This window comes from Kogia breviceps, chromosome X, assembly GCF_026419965.1.
Source record: "Kogia breviceps isolate mKogBre1 chromosome X, mKogBre1 haplotype 1, whole genome shotgun sequence".
Classification (NCBI taxonomy): domain Eukaryota; kingdom Metazoa; phylum Chordata; class Mammalia; order Artiodactyla; family Physeteridae; genus Kogia; species Kogia breviceps.
This window is the reverse complement of record NC_081330.1, coordinates 3,560,005-3,579,892: the sequence shown is the minus strand read 5'-3', so window position 1 is coordinate 3,579,892 and position 19,888 is coordinate 3,560,005. Positions and strand designations below refer to the sequence as shown.

The 19,888-nt window shown below is 40.2% G+C and overlaps 2 protein-coding genes across 5 annotated transcripts in view; one reads left to right on the top strand and one right to left on the bottom strand.

Moving 5' to 3' along the window:
* The window catches only part of MTMR1 (myotubularin related protein 1), a 520,398-nt gene that overhangs the window by 113,287 nt on the left and 387,223 nt on the right, over positions 1 to 19,888 (top strand). The window lies entirely within an intron of this gene.
* The window catches only part of CD99L2 (CD99 molecule like 2), a 108,571-nt gene that overhangs the window by 39,775 nt on the left and 48,908 nt on the right, over positions 1 to 19,888 (bottom strand). For 2 of the 4 annotated variants that reach the window (XM_059051117.2, XM_067023592.1), the window contains exons 2-4: positions 15,101 to 15,160; positions 5,055 to 5,123; positions 3,935 to 4,009 (exon numbers count right to left, since the gene is read on the bottom strand). In XM_059051117.2, the coding sequence (XP_058907100.1) occupies positions 3,935 to 4,009; positions 5,055 to 5,123; positions 15,101 to 15,160 (204 nt within the window). The remainder of the gene's footprint in view (positions 1 to 3,934; positions 4,010 to 5,054; positions 5,124 to 15,100; positions 15,161 to 19,888) is intronic. The other 2 variants (XM_067023594.1, XM_059051120.2) reach the window with 1 other exon arrangement.

The following is a 19,888-nucleotide window of genomic DNA, read 5'->3' as shown; positions in this document are numbered from 1 at the left end:
CTGTCAATTCAAGGAAATCAACCGACAGTATTAGCTGACAATAAGAAAATTCAGCTTTCAAACAAATATACACAACTTTGGAAAATGTGTAACTGGTACCATGAGCCTGTCAGCTTCCCAATAAAGACTTTTCCTATCAGATCACTGGTGATATCAACAAATATGACTTTTGAATATTGCATAAGGAAAGGTGCCATCATTTAAAAGCTCAATGCAACTCAGGACACTAATGTTTCCCAGATAACGTATGTAGGATGTTACAAAATCATGAATGGGCAAAAGATGCATTCAAAGGGTAAGAAAGTCCAATGAGGTTCAACGGACACAAATAAGGAAAGTTTACTGATATGCCACTTAGCCTTAAGAAACCTCAGCTTCTCCAGTCCCGGTGTCTAAATGTGCAGGTGAGCATTAATATATTAAAAAAAAGAATAAGCTGGAGTGGCTATATTAATAGTGGATAAGGGAAATTTCAGAGCAAGGAAAGTGCTAGAGAAAAAAAAAAAGGGACATAATGATAAGAGGATAAACCTATCAGGACATAATGATCCTAAATCTGGATGCACCAAAAAATCAGACTCAAAATACATGAAGCAGAAACAGAGAGCTAAGAGGAGATACAAATCCACAACGACAGTTGGGGAATTCAACACCCTACGCACAGCAACTGACAGAACTACTAGACAAAAAAATCATCAAGGATGTAGAAGAACCAGTAAACACAACCAACCGTCAAGATCTAAGTGACATACAGAGAACAGTTCACCCAACAACAATAGTTATAACGATGGAAGTGTTCTGTGCCGGACTACCACGGCAAATACACAAACCTGCACGTGTGATAAAACTGCAAAAAACTAAGCACACACGCACGCAGAAGTGAGTACAAGTAAAAACTGGCAAATCGGAACAAAATGGTTGTGACAAACAAAAACAAACACATAGATACAGAGAACAGAACAGTCATTACCAGAGTGGGGGTGGGTGGGTGAAATGGGTAAAGAGGATCAACTATACGGTGATGGAGGAAACTAAACTTTTGGTGGTGAGCACCCTGTAGAGTATACAGAAGTAGAAATACAAGGTTGTACACATGAAACTTATATAATGTTATAAGCCAACGTTGCCTTAATAAAAACCAAATTCTTAAAAATACATATGAGTTTTTTTAACAAACAAACAAAAATGTTTATGATATTATAGTACAATTTGCAACATGTTACCACTGGGGAAAACTAGGTGAAGGGAATAACGGCTCTTTCTGTAGTATTTCCTACAACTACATGTAAGTCTGTAGTTATCTAAAAATAAATTGTTAAAAGTAGGCAAAGGGGACTTCCCTGGTGGCGCAGTGGTTAAGAATCCGCCTGCCAATGCAGGGGACACGGGTTCGAGCCCTGGTCCGGGAAGATCCCACATGCCGCGGAGCGGCTGGGCCCGTGAGCCATGGCCACTGAGCCTGCGCTCTAGAGCCCATGAGCCACGAATACTGGAGCCTGTGCCCCTGGAGCCCGTGCTCTACAACGAGAGAAGCCACCACAGTGAGGAGCCCACACACCACCATGAAGAGGAGCCCATGCTCACCACAACTAGAGAAAGCCCACGCGCAGCAACGAAGACCCAACACAGCCAAAGATAAATAAATAAAAAGAAATAAAGTACAAAAAATAAAAAATAAAAGTAGGCAAAGGGACAGTTGAGAATCAAGGTCATTTTGTCAAAAAAGGTTTGACAGTTAAACATCTGGACTTCAGCAGCACAGAGAAACTTAGAAAATACAGGGTTGGACTCTTGCACTGTTGGTGGGAATGTAAACTGATACCGCCACTATGGAGAACAGTACGGAGGTTCCTTACAAAACTGAAAATAGAACTACCATATGACCCCGCAATCCCACTACTAGGCATATGCCCTGAGAAAACCATAATTCAAAAAGAGACATGTATCGCAATGATGTTCATTGCAGCACTATTTACAATAGCCAGGAGATGGAACCAACCTAAGTGTCCATGGACAGATGAATGGATAAAGAAAATGTGGCACATATATACAATGGAATATTACTCGGCCATAAAAAGAAATGAAATTGAGTTATTTGTAGTGAGGTGGATGGACCTAGAGACTGTCATACAGAGTGAAGTAAGTCAGAAAGAGAAAAATAAATACCATATGCTAACACATATATATGGAATCTAAAAAAAAAAAAGGTTCTGAAGAACCTAGGGGCAGGACAGGAATAAAGATGCAGATGTAGAGAATGGACTTGAGGACACAGGGAGGGGGAAGGGTAAGCTGGGACAAAGTGAGAGAGTGGCATGGACATATATACGCTCCCAAATGTAAAATAGATAGCTAGTGGGAAGCAGCCGCATAGCACAGGGAGATCAGCTCGGTGCTTTGTGACCACCTAGAGGGGTGGGATAGGGAGAGTGGGAGGGAGACGCAAGAGGGAGGGGATATGGGGATGTATGTATATGTATAACTGATTCTCTTTGTTATAAAGCAGAAACTGAGACACCATTGTAAAGCAATTATACTCCAATAAAGATGCTTAAAAAAAAAAAAAAGAAAATATAGGATTGGCAAAAAAAACCAAAAACCCCGAACGAACTTTTCGGCCAACCCAATAACTGAAAATTGTTTTAAACCAGCAAGTTTGTGGTAATATGTTAGGCAGCACTGGGAAACAAATATGAGCAGAAAAATTATTACTTTTATGAAAGTGTGCCCTTTTAATATTCTGATAAAACGGCAAGTATGTTTAAAGCATTTCTGTGGCACCTCAAAATACAGAGGTTGACACAGGAAAAGCATTTGCACGACTGTATCAGTTCTAAGCAGTGCTAGCTACTTCTCTCATACAAGATTCTTCCTTGAAGGAGTCAGTAGTACGACTACGGTTACACTGACTTGAAGATCTCACAGACATTTTATTGAAAATGAATGAAGTGAACCCATCACTTCAAGGGAAACAACTAACAGTATTTTTTGCCAATGGTAAAATTTAAGATTTCAAGCAACGTTAAGAATTTTGAAAAACCACCACTGTGAACATGACAGCTTCCCAATAGATAAAGACTTTGCCCAATGGGATGGGTGGTGATAGTAAACACATGTGATGTTCTGATGTAGGATGGAATGCGTCAACACAGGGAAGGTCTGCGTAAGGCAGGGCACCGACATTCTCCCAGGGACCAGTGCACGATATGCTCCCAAACCGCGACCAGTAAAAGATCCATTCAAAGGATAAGAGAGGGGGGGTCACCGGGGTCAAGGATGGAAGATTCATTAATACGGTTTCATACTCCACACTGCACTTAACCTGTAAGAAACAACCAATGGCTGAATTTTTGTCTCGTATCGAAGAGTGTATAATTACATGAATAGTCAACTGAAATATTCCTTTTTCCAGCTGCATATTTATAGGAAGCCAGGTTTCCTTCATATACTTCAACCATAACAATATATCACAACAATTGAATCTAGAAGCAGATGTGAGTCCAGCTCTTCCACTAGGATAGAGATCACAGAAATTTTCAAAAATATACAAAAAAAATCTTCCCACTAAATTCTGTTTTTGTCTTGCAAAGCATAGTCATTTATCATAAAAATATGCTATTTATGTTAACAGATATGGCTGTATTATTGTTCATTTAAAATTAATAAAAATGTTAAAAAATTTTTTTTCAGTTTTAAGTTCAAAGATGATAAATATTGATAGACGTGACCAACACCTCAATAGAGATCCTCCCTAACTTGAGGAGTCCTGAGACCAAAACGTTTGAGAGCCACTGTGGTAGGGTTCTCCTGGGCCTTGAAGTGGCCCCAGCTCTGGCAGGCCAGGGGTGGCTCTGTGGGCTGCTGTAGTTAATGAGCCACACCCTGACCAGGGAGCTACAGCACTGGCCTGTGCCTTCAACCAGCTATGACTTACCTCCTCCTCCTGCAATCGGCTTCCTGTGGCCATGATCTTGATCGTCCAAGGCATCGGCCAAGTCAAATTTACTACCTTCAGTGAGCCCCAAAACATAAAAAAAAAACAGCCAACTGATTAAAAACTGGGTACAAGATTCCAAAAAAACAAGTCAACATTCATGGGCTCTGCTGATCAGCGAAATCAATGAGTTAAGACAAAGAAAACTTAAATTAAATTAACTTAAATTGGGGTCTGACTCCTTCTACAGACACTGATAATGAAAATACCAACAGGATGGAGCAAGTTACTGCTTTCTGCCTTTGCAATTTTCCACTACTTTATATTCCCACACATGCTTTGCTTAGGCCAGCAGTCAGACCATTTTAACAGTAAACTCACTGATTATAGGTATTAACCCAGGATTCAAAACCAGCTGCATAGAGTCAGAAACTGGACAATCAAGAGGGAGGCTACGTGGTCCCAATGCACCTCTTTGAGGATGCAGATGTGAAGACGTGAGGGCAAACTCGCTCTTTTGGGTCATGACTGTCTCTTCAGAAGAAAGGTAGCTGTGTCCACTTCAAGGAACATGGTAGCATATGCTCCTTAAGTACTAGTAACAAGCTGCCAGATGGAAGGAATGACTGCGCTCCCGACCCCAAGGCTACGTTTCTCTTTATATCAGTGAAGATATCTGAATAGTAAAATGGCCCATCTGGAGAAAAGTTAAAACAGCTCCAGGAAAGAGTCACAAAGAAGCAACAAGTTCCAAAATCCTTCAGTGAAAGATGACACTGTGAAGCAAATGCTCCATCTGCCTAAAGAAAATGTTTGATGGGCTTCATAAAACCTAAACAATTATATCTTCCCTGACTTTGGAGTGTAAAATGGTTGAAAAGGGGAGGAAGTCCAAATGCATTTTCCTCTTGAAATTCTCCCAAGCAGGACTTTTCATAAAACACACGGAAGTCACAGTGATTGGTCATACTCTATTAAGTTAAACCCAGTGTTCAGATGAAGGTCTTGGTTGGCATCGCACACACAGGACTTAAAACTATGGGTAGTTCAACTGGATACTACCCCAGAGGGAGCTCCACGGGGTCCCTCCTTAGCGCCCTCCTCAGAACAGCCGTGTTACCTGCAGGCTTTGCTGGAGCTCTGGTCGCTCCCGGTCTCCTGGTTGTGGTGGTGACATGGTCCCATCTCTCTAAAAGGGGGAAGGGGGACAGCAAGGGGAGCACGATTAGTAACAACACACAGCAGCCACTGCAAGGCTCAGGCAAGTCACAGCACGAGAACGGCACTCCTGTCCTGCTCCTTGAGGCCCCTCTAATGCCTCTGAAGAATCACCTTGAGGACGACAAAGAGATGTAAGAAGGTTTAGATGAGACGAGTTCTGCTTGCTTTTCTTCACAGGATGGGTGCGGTGAGGTGGACATGATCCCACACTTGATCTGGTGATTAGCGGAGCTGAGCCTTGAGCCCAGGTCCACAGGAGGTGACCACATGCCTCGGGGGGTCCCAGAGCTTGAGCACAACCCCTGAGAGCGCCAAGCCTCGGCTGTCACCACTCGCAGCCTGGCACCGTAACCGCAGATAATACTGCCCAGGGATGAAGTGACGGTATGTTCCCAGTGGAGTATGGGAGCGTCTCATAAACGGAAAGTGGTTACAACACCAACGAAATAGTTTATATAAGTGTGGTTACTGCTGTTAATACTAGGTCTTTCAGCTCAACCGTAGTCCTTTAAAATTGTGGACTTCTTGCACGTCAATTACGTAGCATGCCACACATGAGTTTTCCAACAGTTTCTTTCCTTAAACATCAATAGTATGTTGTTAAAAAAAATAAAAATAAAAATAATGAAGCTCCCCAAAAAAGACTATGCTGTAACTGTTCCTACAATTAGAGATGGAAGAGGGAAATGAAATTTAAGTAATGGGAGAGGCAGAGATGAAACAGGTTTGGCTTTATGCACAGCAACCATTCAATAATTAATCAACTACTCAGAAAAAGCAGCAAAAATAGAAATTGGCTGAAGTAAAAGGATGGATAAAGGTATACTATGCAAACAGCAACCGTAAGAGAGCTGGGGGAGCTACACTAGTATCAGATAAAATAGTCTTTAAGACAAAAATTGTCAGAGGAGTCAAAGAGTGACATTTTATAATAATAAAAGGATAAACCCAGCAATAAGATATAAAATTTTAAACATGTGCACTTAACAATAGAACCCTCAAAATATGTGAAGCAAAACATAACAAAAGTGAAGGGAAGGACAGACAATTCAACAATAGTTGGATATCTCAATACAATCCTTTCAATCATAAATAGAACAAAAGGGAAATACAAGATTTGAACAACACTATTAACCAACTAGATCTACCAGACATCTATAAAATGCATGCCCTCAAAATAGGAAACACATTCTACTCAATTACACATGGAACATTCTCCAAGACAGACCACATGCTAGGTTACAAAACATATCTCAATATATTTTAAAAGTCTGAAATCATACAAATTGTGTTCTCCAATCACCATGGAATGAAAATAGTACTCATTAACAGAAAGGCATTTGAAAAATTTCCAGCTATATGGCAATTACACAACACACTCCTAATAACCAATGGTTCAAGGAAGAAATCACAAGGGAAATCATAAAATACACTTGAGATGAATGCAAGTAAGAACACAACATATTAAAACTTCTGTCACAGCAGAGGAAACCACTGACAAAATGAAAAGACAACCTACTGGATGGGAGAAAATATTTGCAAATGATTGATCGATAAGGCATTAACATCCAACACATACAAACAGCTCATACACGGGCTTCCCTGGTGGCGCCGTGGTTGAGAGTCCACCTGCCAATGCAGGGGACGCGGGTTCGTGCCCCAGTCCGGGAGGATCCCACATGCCGCGGAGCAGCCGCGCCCGTGAGCCATGGCCGCTGAGCCTGCGCGTCCGGAGCCTGTGCTCCGCAACGGGAGACGCCACAACAGTGAGAGGCCCGCGTACCACTGAAAAAAAAAAAAAAAAAAAAACAGCTCATACAACTCAACATCAAAAAAAACCAAACAACCCGATTAAAAAATGGGAAGAACTGAAGAGACATTTTTCCAAAGAGGAAATGCAGATGGCCAACAGACACATGAAAAGAGGCTCAACATCACTTATCATCAGGGAAATGCCAATCAAAACCACAATGAGATATTACCTCACACCTGTCAGAATGGCTATCATCAAAAAGACCACACACAAAAAAATGCTGGCAACAATGTGGAGAAAATTTACATCCCTACACTGTTCGTAGGGATGTAAATTGGTCCAGCCACTGTGGAAAACAGTATGGAGGTTTCGTGGAAAACAGTATGGAGGTTTCGTAAAAAACTAAAAATAGAACTTCCACATGGCCCAACAATTGCACTCCTGGGTATATATCCAAAAAAAACCCAAAAACACTAATTCAAAAATATACATGCACCACAATGTTCACAGCAGCATTATTTACAATTGCCAAGATATGGAAGCAATATAAGTGTCCATCAACAGATGAATGGAAAAAGAAGTGATGTGTATATACACACACACACACATACACACACAATGGAATACTACTCAGCCATAAAAAAGAATGAAGTTTTGCCATCTGCAACAACATGGAAAGACTTGGAGGGCGTTATGCTAACTGAAAGACAAATACTGTATCATAGCACTTATATGTGGAATCTAAAAAATAAAACAAACTAGTGAATACTTAAAAAAGAAACAGGTTCACAGATATAGAAAATAAACTAGTAGTTACCAGTGGGGAGAAGGAAGGGAGGAGGGGCAAGATAGGGGTAGGGGACTAAGAGGTGCAAACTATTATATATAAAATGTGCTACAATGATATATTGTACAACACAGGGAATACAGCCAATATTCTATAATAACTATAAATGGAGTATAACCTTTACAAATTGTGAAGCGGGCTTCCCTGGTGGCGCAGTGGTGGAGAGTCCGCCTGCCGATGCGGGGGACGCGGGTTCGTGCCCCGGTCCGGGAGGATCCCACGTGCCGCGGAGCGGCTGGGCCCGTGAGCCACGGCCGCTGAGCCTGCGCGTCCGGAGCCTGTGCTCCGCAGCGGGAGGGGCCACAGCAGTGAGAGGCCCGCGTACCACAAAAAAAAAAAAAAAAAAATTGTGAAGCACTAAACTGTACACCTGTAATTTACATAATATTGTACATCAACTACTATACTTCAATTTTTAAAAATGGGCAATGGACTTAGACATTTCTCCAAAGAAAACATACAAATGGCCATCAGGTACATGAAAAGATGCTCAACATCACTAATCATCAGGGATATGCAAATCAAAACCACGATGAGACATCAGTAGTCATTCCAAAAGGTATGAGATATCAAAAAAACAAAAGATAATGCGTTGATGAGGCTGTGGAGAAAAAGGAGCTCCTCCTACACTGTCGGTGGGAATGTAAAATGGTACACCCACGATGGAAAACAGTATGGAGGTTCTTCAAAAAAAATGAAAAACGGAACTATCATTTGGGGACTTCCCTGGTGGCGCAGTGGTTAAGAATCTGCCTGCCAATGCAGGGGACATGGGTTCGAGCCCTGGTCCGGGAGGATCCCACGTGCCATGGAGCAACTAAGCCCGTGCCCCACAACTACTGAGCCTACGCTCTAGAGCCCATGAGCCACAACTACTGGAGCCCACGAGCCACAACTACTGAAGCACACATGCGTAGAGCCCGTGCTCTGCAAGAGAAGCCACAGCAATGAGAAGCCTGCGCACCGCAATGAAGAGTAGCCCCTGCTTGCCGCAACTAGAGAAACCCCGCGCAGCAATGAAGACCCAATGCAGCCAAAAATAAATAAATAAAAAATAAGTAAGTTTATTTTTTAAAAATTATTGTTTGATCCAGCAATCCTACTTTTGGGTACATATCCAAAAGAAATGAAATCAGGACCTCAGAGAGGTATTAACATGTCCAAGTTCACTGTAGCATTAATCTCAACAGCCACGATATGGAAACAACTCAAGTGTCCATTGATGGGTGACTGGATAATGAAAATGTGGAATATACATGCAATGGAATATTATTCATCCTTAAAAAATAAGAAAATCCTGCCCTTTGGGACAACATGGATGGACTTGGAGGACATCATGCTAAATGAAGTAAGCCAGACACAAAAGAACAAATGCTACATGACTCTACTTTTATGAGGAATCTAAAAGAGTCAAATTCATGGAGTAGAATGGTGGTCACCAGGGGCTTGGGGGAGAGGGAAATGGAGGAGGTGTCAGTCAAAGGGTACAAAAGTCTTGGTGGGGGAAAGGAAAATAAGCTGGTGAGGATGTGGAAAAATTGGAATCCGCATACACTGCTGGTAGGAATGTAAAATGGTACAGTGACTGTGGAAAACAGTTTGGCAGTTCCTCCAAAAGTCAAACACAGAATGACCATATGACCTTGTGATTCCACTCCCAGAGTATATACCCTAAAGAATTAAAAGCAGGTATTCAAACAAGAACACGTACATGCGAACAAAAACATGTACATGCATGTTCATAGCAGCATTCTTCGTAATAGCCAAAAGATGTAAAAACAGTCAAACGTCCATCAACTGATGAACAGATAAAACTGTGGTCTATCCATACAATGGAATATTACTCCGACATAAAAAGGAATGAAACACTGATACATGCTATAAGGTGGATGAACCTCCAAAACATTACGCTATGTGAGAGAAGCCAAAGACAAAAGGTCCCACATTATATGATGTTATTTATATGAAATATCTTGGAGAGATCCGGCAACTGATACAGAAAGTAGATTGATGATTGTCTGGGGCTGGCGGGAGGCAGAAATGAGAAGAAACTGCTTAAGGGGTAGGGGTTCTTACTCTGGAGTAACGGAAATGTTTTAGGACTGGATAGAGGTGGTGGCTGCACCACGGTGAACGTCTTAAAATGCTCCTGAATGGTTTGCTTTACAATGGCTAATTTTACGTTATGTGAATTTTACTTCAATAGATTATTTACAAAGAGGGAAGGGTGGGAAAGGAGAGCATCGTCACAACCGCATGTGCATTCTACCCCAATTCAGTTTTAGTAAAAGTATACAGGGAAGTTGAGAATATGGAAAGTCTTTCTCTTAAAATGATCATACTTCCTTCACTCTTTGTGAAGGCTTTGGGTACACGAATGCATACTTCAATGTGGAGGCCACACCAGTGGATGCATTTTTACCGTAAGGGAACCACAAGTGATAGATAATCTGTGGTCATTATGTATTTTTAAAATCTAGATCATCAGTTTAGAGATAGTTTTATATCTATAGTTTCCATGTGACTTTGCACCTATAATACGAAGAAGTACAGCTTACCGGTCTAAATGAGGCTCCTTATGTATACCTTATATTATGGTGCTATGTATAGTTAGGAAAGAGAAATGACATTACTGAAACCATTATTTGTGCAACTTTCAGAAAAGCAATTGCTACTTATATAATATTAGCTTAAAATCCGTATGCTTCACGCAGTGCTTGTATAAAAATATTTCTTTTTTCAGCTTAAAAAAAAAAATCAACTGAACGTAGATGTGAAGGGTTTCCTTGGGGGACTCTGATTTCTGTTCTATCCTTATGCTGTGCCACACGGTCTTGATCACGATAGCTTTGTGGAGCTCTGACCTACTACTCACAATTTCTGAGGAGCCTGGTTTCTCGGAATATCTGCAGGTGCCAGTTCAAGAGAATGTGCTCCTTACATGTCTAGGGACCCCGATGCTCTGCCAGAGCCTGAGCCTGCAGTGATACAGAGCATGACCTTGGATTTGTGTACTTTTCAGACACCGTTAACTACAGATTTTCTTGTTGTGAGTCTTTAAATGGGATTTATTATCATCCATAATTGAGATGAGCAAAGTCTAGCTACTTATCAAGGAATTCGAATAGGAGGTCACCGTCATCAAAGCAAAGAGCTCCTAAAATAAAGACATCTGTTCCTGTGAAGCCTTGCTCAAAATGACCACCTTAGGATTCTCTGATGCTCAGCAAATGCTGCCAGCAAGCCTGCACTCCCGCCCAGAGCGCCTCTTTGTAAGCTGTGCCGCACCCCTGGGTGTGGCTTAACGACAATGCCATGGCATTTGGAGAAAATCGGGGCACTCATAAGAAGCTTGATTCGGCAAAAACAGAAGTGGGTTCCCCCTATGAGATGACTGCACACAGAGAGAAAAAGGGAGAGATGAGGGGAGAGATGGAGGGAAGTGGGGAGTGAAGGCAGGGGAGAGGGAGGGGCAAAATTCTGAAAGCAACATGGTGAACCTTCAAAGTGTTATGCTAAGTGAAAGCAGCCAATAGTAAGTCCACATATTATATGACTCCACTGACATGTCCCAGAACAGGGAAATCCAGAGAGAAAGAAAGGAGATCAGTGGTTGCCAGCGGCTGGCGGGGCGGGGGGGGGAAGAATCAGGGGATCAGGGGATAATAAGTGAAGGGTACAATGTTTCTTTTAAGGTGATAGAAACGTTCTAAAATTGGCTATAGTGATGGTTGCACAACCGTGTGAATATACTAAAAGCCACTGAATTGTACATTTTAAATAGGTGAGTTGTATGGTATGGGAATTATCTCTAAATAAAGCTTTTAAACAAATATTGCAGGAGCTTCCCCTTGTACTTAGAATAAAGTGGTCACTATGTCCAATAACACCGTATATGATCCAGCCCCTGCCAACTTCTCCTTTTCTCCAACATTCTCCACACTCTGGCCACACAGGCCACCTTCCAGGCCTGAGAGTCAACCCAGTTCTTTTCTGCCTTAGGGCTCTTACACTTGATCCCTTGGCCTTGAAGGCTCTTTCCCTGCTTTTGCATGTCACCTTTCCTCAGAGAGGTCTCTACTGCTTGATCTAAAGTAGCCAACCCTTTCTGGGGCCCTCCCTGCCCCATCACCCTACTGTATCTGCTCCAGAGTACTCTATAATATCTGAAATTATTTTATGCACTGTCTTGTGTCCTTCTGCAGAGAATAGCTCTATGAGGGCAACGACCTAGTCCACGTGGTATATGCCCAGCAACTGGAGAAGGGTCTGGCAACAAGCACTCAATAAACACTGCTGAATGGATGAATGAATGTCATGTACAAATACCCTGACCAAGGTGTCAGGGACGTTTTCAACAAGAAGTGTACAATGTACAAAGTAGAATATTCTCCAACCAGAAAAACAACTGAGCCAAGGAGAGATGGATGGGCCTGTCTCTTTGAAACTTCAGTTGCATGAAATGCAAAAGCCAAGATAGAAAAAAAGGATGGCAGAGTGATGTGGTCTTGAAGGATGTCGTTCAACCGAAGACCCCACGTGCTCGTGGTCCTACAGGTCCCAGACACACTGGCTGATGGGTGCTGATGAATTGACAAAAGGATATAAATATTAAAAAGTCCTCCATCAGGAAATTAACAAATTTACTAGTTAGGGGTCTGTTTATACTTACTGTGTTTGCTTTGTTGTTTGGTCATGTTTGGTTTTGGAAATGTTAAACAATTTCATTAAAGCCGTCACTGCTAATAAATTAAGTATATTTATTTTCCTGGGAATCTAAAAGGCCACCTGCATGTACAGGACTGTGGACATGTTCAGGAAAGACCTGCGAATGCTCAAGGCTCTCACCTCACACCATACACAAAACTATAAAGCTCTTAGAAGTTCATTTTTCGGTATATGATTTATTTTGAGTTAATTTTTGTATAATGTATAAGGCAGGGATCCAAATTCGTTTTTGCGTGTGGATATCCAATTGTCTCAGCACCATTTATTGAAGACACCATTCTTTCCCCAACGAATAGGGTTGGCATCTTGGTCAAAAGTCAACTGGCCATAGATGTAATGGTTCATTTCTAGACTCTCAATTTTATTCTATTGAGTTCTATGTCTATCTTCATGATAAGTACCACACTATCTTGATTACTGAAGGCTTGTAGTAAGTTCTGAAATTTAGAAGTATGAGTCCTCCAACTTTTTCTTCTCTTTCAAGATTGTTTTGACTATTGTGGGTTCCATGAATTTCCGTATGTATTTTAGGATCAGCTTGTCTGCAAAAATTCTACCTGGAAGTTTGACAGGAATTATGTTGAATTTGTTGATCAATTCAAGCAGGTGAGCACTCCTCGTGTATGCCTGACTCTTACACCAGAGACCCACAGCCGCAGTAAGTCCTTCCAATGAAATCAGTTGAAGAACAATAATAATGGCTGACACTGAGCACTCACCTTGTACCGAATCCTCTGCTGAACACTCCATAGGGGCCATCTTATCTAAACCTTACAATTATTATTAATTTGTTATTATTAACCTCATACAACAGATGAGGAAACTGAGGTGCAAAGCAGTCAGATAACTCACCCAAGGTAACAGTTAATAAGTGACACAGGCAGCCTAACTCCAGAGCCCATGCCTTTCTCAGTCCTGAATATACAAAGAGACCTCTCAAACCCGTTAAAAAAAAAAAAAAAAAAAGACGAACGACCTGGCAGAAAAATGGGGAAAGGGTATGAACAGACAATTCGCCAAGAGGAAAATGCAAATGGCAAAAAAATATATGATTTTTTTGTCCATCATACTGGTAAAATGTTTTTGATTGGTAAAATCTAGTGATGGCACGGGTCTGGGGGAAAAACGTACTCTTGTAACAGCATCTGTGGGAGTACACGATGGCACATGCGTTTTGGAAACAATTGGTCAAAATCTATTAAAATACACCCTTTGGCCCGACAGTTTCATTATACTTGGACGCAAAGGAAATAGACAAGAATGTTCACTGAAGTCCCATTTGTAATTGTGCAAAACAGAAACAAACCATGTGCCTGCCGGTAAAAAGTGGCATCACTGGCCACGGCCAAAGCCACACCACTGGAATGCCAGCTCCGTGAAGCATATGTCTGTGAATGAGATATAGGTATAAAAATATAGATATCTAGATAATACAGTGCATTGAATAGCGGCCCCCCCAAATATATAGCCAAGTCCTAAGCTCCAGAACTTATGAATGTGACCTCATTTGGAAAAAGGGTCTCTGCAGATGTAATTAAGTAAAGATCTTGAGATGAGGTCATTCAAGATTTTCCAGATGGGCTGTAAAACCAACAAAAAGTGTCCTTATAAGAGACTGAAGAGGAGAAGTCACACACACAAGGAGAAGGCCAAGTGAAGACGGAGGCAGAGACGAGCCATGCAGCTGCAAGTCGAGGATCGCCTGGAGCCGCCAGAAGCATTCTTCCCCTAGAGCCTTCAAGTAGGCGTATGGTCCTACCGACACCTTGATTTTGGACTTCTGGCCTCAAGAACTGTGAGTGAGTAAATTTCTGTGGTTTTAAGCCACCCAGTCTGTGGTACTTTGTTACAGCTGCCTGTAAGAAAGGAAACTAACATAGATAGCTATATTCACTCAGGTCTTCAATACGTATTCAGTTTTTTTTTTTTAAGTTGTGAAATACATATAACTGAAGTGAAAAAAAGCCCTACACATGTTATGTAAAACAAAATCACTGGATAATCTATGAGTACAGATGTTCGCAACGGCAGAGAAAACTAGCTGGGACCAGCATACCTCAAACTGACGTACCTCTTGGGATGAGAGTGGGTGTTGTAGGATGGGGAGGGATCAATGCAAATATCAACTTTACTTTCTAAGCATTCATGCATGTTTTAAAAGAGTGGTTTAAATTTTTTTCTCAAAAAATTGTAAAGAGAAACTGATGACAAAGCTTAGCATTGGAGAGATTACCTGTAGATACAGTTCTAAGAATACCTGTTATAAAAAGATCTAAAAGGAGAAACAAATCCTTTTATTCATTTCCAAGTATCTTTTTCTGAGCTAGAAAAAGATAGTCCTTGGAGGCCACTGCTGAGGTGTCACACCAGTAAAGGCTATTACTTGAGCCAGAGAAAATCCTGTATCAGCTATTGCACATTTTTGGTATTCTCCACAAAGGAAACAAAGGGTTTTAAATATTCAGATTTTCTTTAAATAATGCAATTTATGGTAAACATGTTATGTCGGATCAAGTGAAATACAGGCTACCTATTGTTTTCCCTGAATGTGTATTCTGAATGGGTAGTGCATATTAAGCATTATTATTTGCTTTTAATAGTTGGATTTACTACTCACGCTTCACTGAAGACGTTTCTTCCAATGCATCCTCCAGACTGAAACCAACGTCCCCAGATCCTAAAAATTAAAAAAAAAATTTTTTGAATGTAACTATCTTTGCAAGACACAAAATAATACTGAAATACTCTTGTAATGGTCACTTCCGTTTAGACAGTGTCATGAAGATAATACCACAAAAGGAAATCAGTTGAAACCACCCAAAGATATTGAATTGATATCCTTTGACAAGCAACCTATTGCTACCAAAACGACGACGACAAAACAAACAGTCTTCAGTCTACTGGAAGGCTGAAGGCTCAAATGTATGAAACATGAAGTACAATCTTATTTAAAAAAACTTTATAGTATGACTTTTGCAACAGGGAGTATCAGAGCCCAAAAACTCCACTGATAATGGGCAAGTTCTTTCACCCCATCCCGGCTCTCACACAAAGGCTGCTCTGCATTTTGGCAACACAGGGCACCTTCCCCCCGATCCCAGCAACTACACCTAGACTAGTATCTCTGACTAATTACACATAACTAAAAAGGCACCGGGGAAGAGTTTTTCACAAGAGAATTTGTCCTCAGAAGTGGACCCATCTGCCCAACGCTGACTGCTACTGAACTTGACAGCTTTCATTCCCTCTAGATGGGCATGTAGCTTCCCACCGGGGTATATACATTAACTCTCAAGCAAACCACTATGCATGTATACTTAAGTTGAACAAATAAGTAAATGGACAGTGGATTATAGAAGCCAGGTTTCTCACTGTTGGAGAGGGAGGCTACAGATAAGGAGAGAAGGCTAGAATGATCCATGTGATAGTGGATCAGAGTTGGAGACCTCAGTATGAACCACATTTAGCTTAATATATATACAGATGGTTACATATAGAAATATTCATAAACATGTGTATATACATGGGTTAGTATGCAGATATATATTCCCTTGCTCTGTCAGGTGAAAAGACCTAGAAGCAAGAACACCCCAGTAGCAATGAACACACCAAGCACCCAGATCCTGGTTTCTAAATACCATTCTCCAATAAATGGAACCAGAGCTCCTTGGAGAAATGGCTGATTCTAGAATTGGGGCAGGAAATATCTAGATGAGTTTGGAGCATCTTACAGTGCCAGGAAGTACTTTAAAATATATTGATATTGGTTGGTATATGTCAAAGGACCACAGGACTGACTGAAAGAGTTCTAAATGGCTAAAGCTGGAACAATTTTAAGCAGCAAAATAAAGTGGTATTGGATTATGATCCTAAGTATAAAATAAATTTCCATGAGTCCAGGCTGATATAAATAATTGAACAAAAACATAAAAAGGAGAGAATAGAAGAATTCAAATTAATTTATGTAGATATTTCTCCTCTCCATAAGTGTTGACTTCCTTCCAAGATTACAGTATGAGAAGGTGGGGGGAAGAGATAGTAACTTTACAGTGGAGAAACCTGACAAACACTACATCCGCCAGGCAATCAAGGTTAACTTTAACAGTGATACGTCATATTGATACTACATTCCCTTGATATGATGTGATGAGAAGGGCACTATACCTGTGTGGTCTTCCTCTCAAGGAAGTGTAACTCTATAACCCCAGTATAATCATAAGGAAAACATCAGAGAAATTCCAATTGAGGGGCATCCTCAAAATACCTGACTAATACTCCTCAAAACTGTCAAGGTTGTCAAAAACAAAGTTTGAGAAACTGGCATAGCCTGAAAAGCCTAAGGAGATGTAATGATGGAAAGTCATGTGGTACCCTTGATTGGATCCTAGAACAAAAAAAGGACTTTAACTGAAAACTAAGGAAGTGTGAATAGAGTATGGATTTTAGTTAATAATAGTGTATCAATGTTGGTTCAGTAATTGTGACAAACGTACCATGCTAATATAAAATGTTCATAATGAGGGAAACTGGGTGTAGAGCACATCAGAACTCTTTGTACTAGCTTTGCATTGTAAATCTAAAACTGTTCTTAAAAAGTCTATTTTTAAAAATACATTTTATATAGCAAAAAAAAAAGGGTAATCACTAAAAGAAGAGTTATAGGATATATAACCTCTAACTTATTCAAGAAAAAAAAGAAAGGTCAACACCAACAACTAAAATTCAATCCAACAAAAGTCACCAAATGGAAAAAAGAAACAAAAACATGTTAAATAAAAAACATGGACTTTAACATAAGAATATGCACAATCATATCAGTAAAAAGTGAGTATAGAGTAAATCTCCTATCGAAAGATAAATGGGGACTTCCCTGGTGGCACAGCGGTTAAGAATCCGCCTGCCAATGCAGGGGACGCGGGTTCAAGCCCTGGTCTGGGAAGATCCCACATGCCGCGGAGCAACTAAGCCCGTGCACCACAACTACTGAGCCCGTGTGCCACAACTACTGAAGCCCACGTGCTGCAACTACTGAGCCCGTGCACCACAACGAAGAGTAGCCACCACAATGAGAAGCCCGTGCACTGCAATGAAGAGTAGCCTGCACACCACAACGAAGAGTAGCCCCTGCTCACCACAACTAGAGAAAGCCCACATGGGGCAAAGAAGACCCAACGCGGCCAAATAAATTTTTTTTAAATGATAAATGGGATAAAAAAATTACTATATGCTGTTGACAAATATACACCTAAAACAACACACATATATAAACATACATAAACATACATAAACATACATATAAACATACATATAAACATATATGTGTGTATATAAAATAGAGAAATATATCAGGCAAATGCTGACAGGAAGAAAACGATATTAATATAAGACAAATATAAAATTTAAGACCTAAACCTCCAGGAAAAGAGCAATATTTTATGGGAATAAAGCATATAATCCACCAATAAGAGTCTTACACTTAATAACCTAGCTTCTAAAATTCTAAAGTAGACTTTTGCTTCTTGCTATGATGAAATAATTGGTATCAAATTAGCTTTCCCATCATAAACAACCATAAAACAGACAAAACACAAAGCAACAGCTTTCAGCATTGAATAAGCACTGAGAGACTGCAGTCCCTGAGATCAGGGAAATCATGACAGCTAAATCCAACAGGTGTTCCTGGATTGGATCCTGAACCTATAAAGATCATCACTGGGACAATCAGTGAAATCTGAATGAGGTCTGTGGACTAGATGGTAATACGGGATCACTGTCAATTTCCTGATCTTGATGGATGTACTCTGGTTGTGGAGGAGGGTGTCCTTGTTTTTAAGAAATGCACACTGAAGTATCAAGAGGTAATGGGCATCATGTTTGGGACTGATTCTGAAATTATTCAGCAGAAAAGTATTTGGAGATACATATACACACCAGAGCAAATGTGGTAAAACTGGGAAATCTAGGTGAATAGTAAATGGGAATTCCTTGTATTAGATATTACTGGAATAACTGGTGAAACTTGAATGAAGTCTTAGGATTGACTAGGTAGTATTAATGGATCAGTGTTAATTTTCTGATTCAGATGGTTACACTGATGATATACAAAAGGATGTTTGTAGGAAATGGACTCTAAAGTATGCTGTGGGAGAAGGGATGCTAGGGCATGGTAACATATTCTTAAATTATTGGGGGGGGGAAAGTTCCATGTACTGTACTTGCAAGTTTCCTTCAGGTCTGTAATTGTTTAAACATTTAAAGAATTAAAATAATTTAAATACGCATATTTCTTAATCCAACAATTGTACTTCCAGGTACGTGTTACAGAAAAATACTTATACATGTGCCCAAAGAGTTATGTACAGGATGTTCATAGCAGTACTGCTTACAACAGCAAAAAGAAATGGAAACAGACCAAGTGTTCAAAGAAGAATAGTTGAATTAAATATGGTAAATATGGTTCTTCAATACAATGAAACGTTCTGTAGCTGTTTAAAAGAATGGGATACTCTCAGTAAACTAGGACTAGAAGGCAATTTCCTCAACTTGATAATGAATATCTACAAAAAACCTACAGCTAACATGATATTTAAGGGTAAGAAACCAAAGCTTTAGAAGATCAGGATCAAGGCAATGATGTCTCTTCTCATCACTGCTTTTCAACATCATACTGGCAGTCCCAGCTACTTCAATAAGAAAAGGAAAACAAAAGGTATAAAGATTGGGAAGGAAGAAATAAAACTGTCTTTGTTTGCAGAGGACATGATCATACAAAATAATCCAAAGCCCCCCAAAAAAAACCCAAAACAAAAAACTCCTGAAACTAATAAGTTACTACAGCAAGGGTGCAGGATATAAGGTTAATACAAAAGTCAATCAATTTCCAATGTACCAGCAATGAACAAATGGAATTTGAAATAAAAACACAACACCATTTACATTAGTGCCCCCCCCAAATAAACGCCTGATATAAATCTAACAAAATTTGCACAAGATCTATATAAAGAAAACTACAGAACTTTGATGAAAGAAATCAGAATAGAACTAAATAAATGGAGAGATATTCCATGGATAGGAAGACTCAATACTGTCAAGATTTCAGTTCTTCCTAATTTGATTTATAGATTCAGTGCAATCACAATCAACATGTCAGCAAATGATCTTGTGATTGACAAACTGATCAAGTTTATATGGAGAGGAAAAAAACCAGACTAGCCAATACAATATTGAATGAAAAGAACAAAGTTGGAGGACTGACAACTACACAACCTCAAGACTTACTATAAAGTTATAGTAATCAAGATAGTGTGGTATTAGCGACAAACAGATCAATGGAACAGAATACAGAGCCCAGAAGTAGACCGACATAAATATAGTCAACTGATCTTTGACAAAGGAGCAAAGGCAA